This window comes from Peromyscus leucopus, chromosome 16_21 (genome assembly GCF_004664715.2).
Source record: "Peromyscus leucopus breed LL Stock chromosome 16_21, UCI_PerLeu_2.1, whole genome shotgun sequence".
Classification (NCBI taxonomy): Eukaryota; Metazoa; Chordata; class Mammalia; order Rodentia; family Cricetidae; genus Peromyscus; species Peromyscus leucopus.
This window is the reverse complement of record NC_051084.1, coordinates 17252681-17261103: the sequence shown is the minus strand read 5'-3', so window position 1 is coordinate 17261103 and position 8423 is coordinate 17252681. Positions and strand designations below refer to the sequence as shown.

The 8423-nt window shown below is 45.3% G+C and overlaps 1 protein-coding gene across 1 annotated transcript; it reads right to left on the bottom strand.

Moving 5' to 3' along the window:
- Positions 1–3762: 3762 nt before the first annotated feature.
- Positions 3763–7358, bottom strand: LOC114682677 (class I histocompatibility antigen, Non-RT1.A alpha-1 chain-like). Its single transcript, XM_037199637.1, has 5 exons — positions 6758–7358; positions 6328–6603; positions 5486–5761; positions 5254–5352; positions 3763–4147 (listed from the first exon to the last, which is right to left on the bottom strand). Exons 1-5 carry the CDS (start codon positions 7149–7151, stop codon positions 4104–4106), a joined length of 1089 nt encoding a protein of 362 aa, XP_037055532.1. The 5' UTR covers positions 7152–7358; the 3' UTR covers positions 3763–4103.
- Between the last annotated feature and the right edge of the window lie 1065 nt (positions 7359–8423).

Sequence of the window (8423 nt, the reverse complement as noted above, 5' to 3'; positions counted from 1 at the left end):
ACACAACTCAAGAAATAAAAGAGCTATGCTTCGTGTCTGCAAAAATTCTATCTGTGAGAGGAGACTCAGGGATTTTTGTCTTTCTACTTGTTTCCTGGAGTAATTTTCAAAGACTTATGCAGCTACTTATAATTCTAGACATGGAGCATCTCAGTCAACTACACTGTTCTGGGCTTATATATTTATATTAAGAAGCAATTCCTGACCAGAACAGAAATGAGGTTTCTATATTCTGTGCTTCAGGATGTAATGCATCATGTCTCTGAAAAACTTGTATAAATCTTTCAACAAGAGACTTGGATGTTCTGCTTTCTTCTGGGTGCATAATTTCACCTTTTGCCTGTTACTGTCTTATCAGAGAAAGCTTCAAATACTGTCTCCTACAGGTTTCCAAATCAGTGTCTGGTTGAAGTACTCTCTGGTGGATACAAGTGCCAGGGAGATGTTCCAGCCAGCTCCTTCCTCTGAAGGAAGGATCCTCCCTCAGAGATCTTCTAACAACTTCTCTCCTTCCACATTGTTAAGACAGGCTCTCCTTTTTGTTTGCACTATTCTGTCTCTCCAGGATAGCTGACTTATAGCTTCCAGAAGAGTCTTCTGTGTATCTCTCTTCTCACCATGGGAATGCTGGGGTTACAGATGTAAGACAACACACTTGTGTTTGGTGGTGGTGGTGGTGGTGGTGGTGGTGTGTCACCAGGCTTTCATTCATAACAAACCCACTTACCTGCTTAGAGGTCTTGCTGGACATTCTTCCTGTTTGGTTTCTTCATACTGAGGATTAAATACAGGGCCTGGTCCATGACAGAAAGTGTCTATCACTGATCCACATCCCGAAACTCTTTACTTTTTGAGATAGTCTTACTAACTTGCCTAGTTGGCCTCACATTTACAATCTCCCTACTATATATAGGGATATCTCCTATAATCAGCCTCCCTAGTAGGTGGGGTTACCAGTGTGAACCACTATAACTGGCTTCAGTGTCACCTTCAGTTGTAAGTAAATAAAATTAGTATAATAGTAGTAAATACAATTGTTGTGGAGGCACATACCTATAACCCCAGTCCCCAGGAGGCTGATGCAAATTGCAAGTTTAAGGCTAATCTTTGCTATATAGTAGCCTCTAGCTCAGCCTGAGTTATATAATGAGCACTTGTCTGAAACATAAATAAAACAAAGAGGAGGGAAATAGAAAATAACAAGTTAGTGATATAGTTCAGTGGTAAAGTGCATGCCTAGCATGTGTAAAGTCCTAGTTTCAATCCCCAGGCCTCAAAAAAGGCACAAAGAAAGGAGGGAGAAAAGAAGGAATTGAGGGGAAAAGGAAGGGAAGAAAGAAGGAGAGGGAGTGGGGGGCATTTACCCATAAACCCCACAGCTCCCCAGAGTTTTCTTGAGTGCGAGCAGCAGGAAATATTAGATAGAAGGATTTAGATTGTGGAGATGAACAGAAAGAAAATACAGGATAGCCTCAAGAGGGCTTGGAACCTATTCCAACGAGCCCTGCCTGTCTCTGGATTTATAGAAACGCCACGGGTGGAGCAAAAGACCGACCCCCCACCTCCCAACCCCTCTTCCCCCACTCCTACCCCCCACCCCCCAGCACAGCCAAGTGCAGACCATCCCAAACACCTGCACTCAGGCCTGTGGTCCTAATTATCCTCTCTAGGAGGACCTGCTGGGTAAAGCCAGCAGGAACCTGAAAATTCACAAGGGAGGGAGGAAAGAAGGAAGGGAGAAAGGAAGGGAGGAAGAGAGAGATGGAGGCACAGAGCATAATGAGAATTCAAGAAGCAGAGGACTTAGTAATTCAGTTCAGTAAAGGTAATGACAAAACTTCCAGACTGGATGAATCCTAAAGTAACTTAATACATGTCTGCTGATAGTTGTTTACTATAAGCTGGCTGTGATGGCACACACCTTTCATCCCAGCACTCAGGAGGCAGAGGCAGAGGATCTCTGAAAGTTCAAAGGCAGCCTGGTCTATATAGTGAGTTGTAGTATGATTAAACCTACACAGTGAGACTCTGTTTAAAACTTTTTGTTTGTTTGTTTGTTTGTTTGTTACTATGGGGTTAGGAATTGGTAATGTGCTTATCTAGCAAGCATGAGATCCTGAGTATGACCCAGAACCCATTTGGTATAGGTTGTAATCCCAGCACTGTGGAGATAGTGAAAAGTGGATCCCTCAGACTCAGGGCCAGCCAATTTAGTCCAATTGGTGAACTTCTGGATATTTAGTAATTGAGTCTCAAAAAGATCTAGAGTTTTTTTCTTCAACCAAGAATTGGTGTGTTCGTTTCCCACCATTCTTCAAATCTAGTATGAAGGTAACTGATGTCTGTGGAGCAATTTCACACCTGATAATTCTAAAAATAAGAGCCCATGTAAGGGCTCAGTTTGTCCAGATGTAAATCCTTCATGTCCATTTTACAAACTGCCTTTTTGTTTCCTGTCTTTGTTGTATCATAATACTCCCGACCAATCTTGTTTAAATCATGAGTCACACTCAATGATTTTCTTCTTTCATAAACTTTTATTTGTGAGTGTAAAAGGCAAATGAAAATATATATGTATAGGTGAAAGGCCAATAGTGATCAGATATCAGATCAGCCTGAGAAGTAAATCATTCCCACACCCTAGTACCCAATGTGTGCTCTCACCACATCCTTCTCCCTCACCTCTAAAGAAAACTGCTAGCCCACGTTTTATGGCAGTGTCTACCTAGACTGGATGGGTTTTGCCATTGAATATGTATGTCTAAGTGATATTGTTGTTTACAGTTACCTACTGGGGGCCTTAATCAAAATGGAATTTTATTAGATGTGATGTGACTGGCATCTTTGTTTCTAAGGTGCTTGTCAGTTTTGAGGAAGACATTTTCAAATATATGCAAGGATCAGGACTTTAGAAAAAGTACTCATGACTCAAGAAATCATAGCAAGAATTGATAGGTGGGTTATATGAAATTGAAAAGTTTCTGCACAGCAAAGGAAACGAGAGTGAAAAGATAGTCTAAAGATTGGGAGAAAATCTTTATCGGCTATACTTCTGAAAGATTAATATCTACAATATATGAGTAACTCAAACACTTCCTACTGAACTAAATCTGGATTATGAAAACAAGGTAAAGATGACAATAAACATTATTGACAATCTAAGTAGCACAATAGAGTTGCCATTACCAGTCAGGGAAATGCACATGAAACAGGTTGGCAGTTGGACAGAGTCTGGAGGTATTTGGGAGAAATGTCTGGACTGAAGAAATATATTTGGGAAGTGATATTAAATGGTATTTATAAACTTAGAGATGAATAATTCACCAACAGAGTGATTAGCTGAAGAAGAGAAAGGAAGAAGGACTGAGTCCTGACCCAGAATTTAGTGATCTCATCAGAGCATAAACCTGGAGCAGACGGCTCAGCTCTGGGGCTGTGTTTAAAAAAACTAGAGAGTCCCAGACTTTGCTCTATCCAGAGTCCCCTGGACATCACAAAATTCAGAAATTTTGGTGCAGAGCTGAGACTCTGGGTGTTTGGTGCAGAAACTGATGGTGTTCAGATAATACAGCAAGAAGGATGTAGACAAGGAGCCCCAAACTCAATACATCAGCCTCACTTATGGCTAAGTCATTCCTGAGGCTAGATGTGTTTGGCTCTATACCCAACATTCCAGAAACTGGGCAACAGTGTTTCTGGGACTTCAAGGCCAGTCTGAGTCGCTGTATTAGTTACATTGTTGTGACAAAAGGCAGACAGAAACAACTTTAAAAAGGTTTATTCTGATTCACGATTTAGGAGGGGACAGTCCATCTCAACATAAGGCACTGTGGAGTTCATGGCACTGGAGCATGTGTCTGGGTCTCCTCAATCGTCAGTGGATCAGGAAGCAGAGGATGGAGATCTTCTCAGCTGGCTTTCTCCTGCTCTTCCTTTTATTCAGACTTGGCCCTAGCCCAAGGGATAGCACCACTCCCACTCAGAGTGGGTCCTCCCTTCTCATTTAGTCATCCCTGAAAACACTCTCATAGACATGTCCAGAATGGTATCTCCTAGGGGATTCTAAATCCAGTCAAGTTGACAGTGAAGAGTAACCATCCCAGCTACACAGTGAGTTCAAAGCCAGCCTGGTGTACAGCGGAGGACCCTGCATAAACAAACAAAAAAGGAGGAAGTAAGTCCTGTGTTCCATACTCAACAATCTAAATGACAGATGCAGAAAGAGGCCTGAATACTTGGGAAATGGTTCATGACCACTGATGTTATTAGTAAGAACAGTATACATGATGAAGAAGGGTCTTGCCTGGGCATTATTATTATTATTATTGTTATCATTATTTTGTTGTTGCCCAAGAAAGAAAAGGGAGGATATTATATCATTACTCGCTGGCCTGTTCAGAAATGCATATTGTTTTCTCTACCATGGGGTATGTATAGCCTCAGATGAGTGACATAAGAAGTAATTATATAAGGAAAGTCTCTGATTGGTTGTTATCTGAACTGATTTGTTATTTTTTAGGTAGAAATAGTGAAATCTAAAGTCTTATCATTTAAACATAAAATAATTTTATATGTGATACTGGAGAATAGGAGATTATTTTGTCTCAGAAAACCCAATAAACTAAATTCTGATAGGCCCATCAACATCAGTTCCCACATATGACCACTGGGCAGAGAACCACTGACACCCTGGAGCTGGTCACTGTGACAGTTTCCCTGCTGCTTCTGGAAGCTGTGTGTGACAATGCCATCCTTCCCAAATGCAATCTATGCACTTCTAGCCTTTCCTTATTACCATGTGCTGAGTCACAGTCCAGCATGTAGTCATTAGTGATGGAACTAGGGACTCATGTGGTGTCCAGCTGCAGGAATGTTTGAGAAAGTGGTGAGGGACTTGGTCTCTGCCTCCTTTCTACACTGTAACTGGGTATTTCCCTAATGTGCAAAGAGAATTCAGGGCTGGGATATATGCTAAAGGAATGGAAATGGAACGAGGAAAGTTGACTTCTGGAAAAGTTATCTGAGAAACCACATCAGGGGAAAGAAAGGGACTGATGGGGATGCAGGATAATGATGTCCTAGAGTTCCCCATAGCCCTGGAATAAACGTGCTAGTACAGAGTCTCAGGTTGGGCAAGCACACTTGTATAGATATGTCTCACAATAACAAAACAGGAGATGAGCACATTTCTACCTAAGACTTCAACTCTGTGGAGACAAAACCCTCAGACACCAATCCCTTCCCTACTCATACTTTTCCTCATGATCACAATGGCGGTCACAGTTCCAGTGACTACAACTCCAAGGAGAACCACACCAATATTCATTCCAATCTTGGGCGGAGGAGATGGCTCTGGGAAAAAGGGGTGGAGAAGAATGAATTGAGTTGAGAGGCCCTAAGCCCCAGCTCAGCACTGATCCCACTCAGGGTCTCCAGGTCACCCATTTTTCCTGACAACAGACTCCATGCTCACACCCCTCCTTACCCCATCTCAGGGTCAGGGGCTCAGGCAGCCCCTCATGATGCACAAGGCATGTGTATCTCTGCTCCTCTCCAGAAGGTACTACCACAGACGCCCACTTCTGGAAGGTTCCATCCCCTGCAGGTCTGGTCTCCACAAGCTCCATGTCCTGAATCTGGTCCTCCCCATCACGTTGCCAGGTCAGGGTGATCTCAGCTGGATAGAAGCCCAGGGCCCAGCACCTCAGGGTGACATCTCCTTCATGTCTTAGATGATGGGTTACATGTGCCTTTGGGGGATCTGAGAGAAAGAGGTGGAAAATTCAGGCATTTTATATTCTTTCTGGGCATTTAAGCAGTATTCGTGTGACCATCCTGGCAATGGACAGTAGATTTGGGAAGCTACAAGGGTACAAGTCCCACACAGTTGCCTGCACTCAGGCATCAGGATAATCTATTCCCTGTTAAGTTCTAGAATCATGGTGAGCCAGCCCAGTAGAGACTCCAGGTTTCCCACCATGAAAGGGGGATTTCAGGTCCTGAGTGAGTGGGGCACTAAGAGACTCAGCATCACTCCATCAAGCCTCCTAAAACACTGGGTGTGGACAGCACACCGGTCTTGGGAGAGGCCATGGCTCACAATGGGCTGGTTATTTCTGAGTTCTCTCTTCCATCTCAAGAGAGACCCTTGAACATTCCTCAGGCCCTTGGGAGAGTCACTCACTGATGCTGAGTCAGTAAACCCAGAAGCACTTTTACCCCTCCAAATTAAGGGGCCGGGGATATTCCATCTGGTGACATTTTCCTACCTCCAGGGACATGAGGCCCAGTCCCAACGCAATAGAGGAATTTCCTCTGTGTCCATACCTGTTCGCTGCAGTGTCTCCTTCCCTATCTCCAGATGTCTGAGGAGGGTCTCTATGCCTCTCCCCTCCAGAAAGGCTCTGAAGAACTCTGCTACACCATCAGCTTTCCACTTGAGGGCAGCGATCTGAGCCGAGGTGTCACCCGCGGTCCAGGAGCTCATGTCCTCGTTCAGGGTGAGGTAGTCTTTGCCATCATAACCGTGATCATGGTACCCTCGGAGGAGCCGCCCGTCGGGCCCAATTTCGCAGCCAAAAAAACACTGGAAGGTATGAGAACCTGGTCCCGCCCCTGAGGTCAGCACGGCCCACAAGGCCCCGCCCCACTCACTCTCGGTGTTTGGACCGAAACTGTTATCAAAACCGGGTCCTGGTCTCCTGGTGAAGAACCTCGGACCTGGGGGCCTGAGGAAACTTGGCTTGGGGTCACTCACCGTCATCACTGTGGTTGTAGATGCTCATTGCCAACTGCAGGTCTTCTCGGCCCCACAGTACGAAATTCTTGGCAAGGTTTATCTCCTCTTCCCAAAACTTCTGACCCATTCGCTTTACCCATGACCCTCGGGGCTCAGTCCTCGAACTCTCCGTGTCGCTGTCAAAGCTCATGAACTCCGTGTCATCCACGTAGCCGACGATGATGACTCGGGGCTCCCGGACTCCGGGACCAGATGTCGTGGTAATATAATAGAGTAGCGAGTGTGAGCCTGGGGGGGACGTGCTGTGAGACCCCCGACCCTTCCCCGGGGATCCGAGGGCAGGTGCACAGGCCTGGAGGGGAGTGGGGCACGGGACCTGGGACACGTGATGGCAGCGGGGGGGGGGGGGCATGGGGAGGAGAGGGCAGCCCAGCTAGGGAGCCGTGCTGGGAGCGGAGACGCGGCTTCCCAGGAGCTGCCTTCTTCCTCCCGGTAGAGGTAGTTTCCCTGTGGACTCTGCACTCACCGGCACTGGCCTGGGTCTCGGTCTGGGTAAGAGCCAGGACTGAAAGGAGCAGAAGGATGGGACATGGCGCTGTGGTTCCCATCCTTGGTGTCTGGAAACCCTGGGGTGACTGAGACCGTGTTCCTCACTGTGGAGTTTATAGCGTCGTGGTTTGTGGGGAGAGAACACAGTGACTGTGAATGGGTTTCCTCAGAATTCGGGCACGCAGTGATAATGAGAACATTTGTCCAGATGGAAAGACTGAACAGCTGAAACAGGCGGTGAGCTTGAGAAATAACTCAGAGGCAGGAGGAATCCCCAAACACGTGTCTTGACCAGGGACTTAAGGAGACCATTTCTTCCTGTACCTGGTGCTCCTTCTCAGATCCGCACTCTGAATCCTGTTCAGAAGCTGTGTCACACGAGATTCTGACTGTTTTGGATTCAGAATCTCTTGTTTGTGCTTAGACATTATTGAGGACTTCCAAGAGTTTTTATGTAGGTTGTATCTAACGACATTTACCTTATTAAAAACAGGAGTGTTTCATGGTGGCTGATGCATGCCTGTACACCCAGCACTTAGGAGGCTGTGCTGAGGTAGAAAGTTTGACCTGATTTTGAGGACAGTGTGGGCTACATAAGACTGACATTTTTAAAGTTACTTTTATTTATGTGTACACGTGTGTGTTTGTGTGAGTGTATTCCCCTGAAGGCCAGAAGAGGAGGTCAGATTCCCTGGAACTGGAGTTACAGGAGGTTGTGAGCTGGGAGTTCTGGGTGCTGGGGACCAAACTGGGGTTATCTACCAGAGTGGCAAGCACTCTTAACAACTGAGCCATCTCTCCAGCCCCTTGAGACTCTGTCTTAAAATTAAAAAAAAAAAAAAAGACATTTCACAAGCGTAACTAACTGCCTCTTATTCTGCAAGTGAGTGGTGGTGAAGAATGTAATAATCCCTAACTAGTTTGGTTTTACAGCCTTGATTCATACTAAGGTGTCAGGAGATTAACTCACTATCAAGCACAATACAGTAAATATGGCAAGTAAATTCTATAAGCTTTTCATTTTAGCTTCATGTATCCCATGAAAGTATATAAGTAACTTCCTGTTTTCACTGAACTTCAAGAATTACTGTTTTGAGTTGGGCTTAGCGACCCATGTCTTTATTCAGACCACACC

Coding starts and splice junctions, on each gene's coding strand:
- LOC114682677 (XM_037199637.1), bottom strand. CDS start 7,151: ATGCCCCCCCCCCCCCGCTGCCATCACGTGTCCCAGGTCCCGTGCCCC. Junction 6,604..6,757: donor CTACAACCACAGTGATGACG/GTGAGTGACCCC, acceptor GGGCGGGACCAG/GTTCTCATACCTTCCAGTGT. Junction 4,148..5,253: donor CATTGTGATCATGAGGAAAA/GTATGAGTAGGG, acceptor TTGTTTATGCAG/GGTCCTCCGCTGTACACCAG.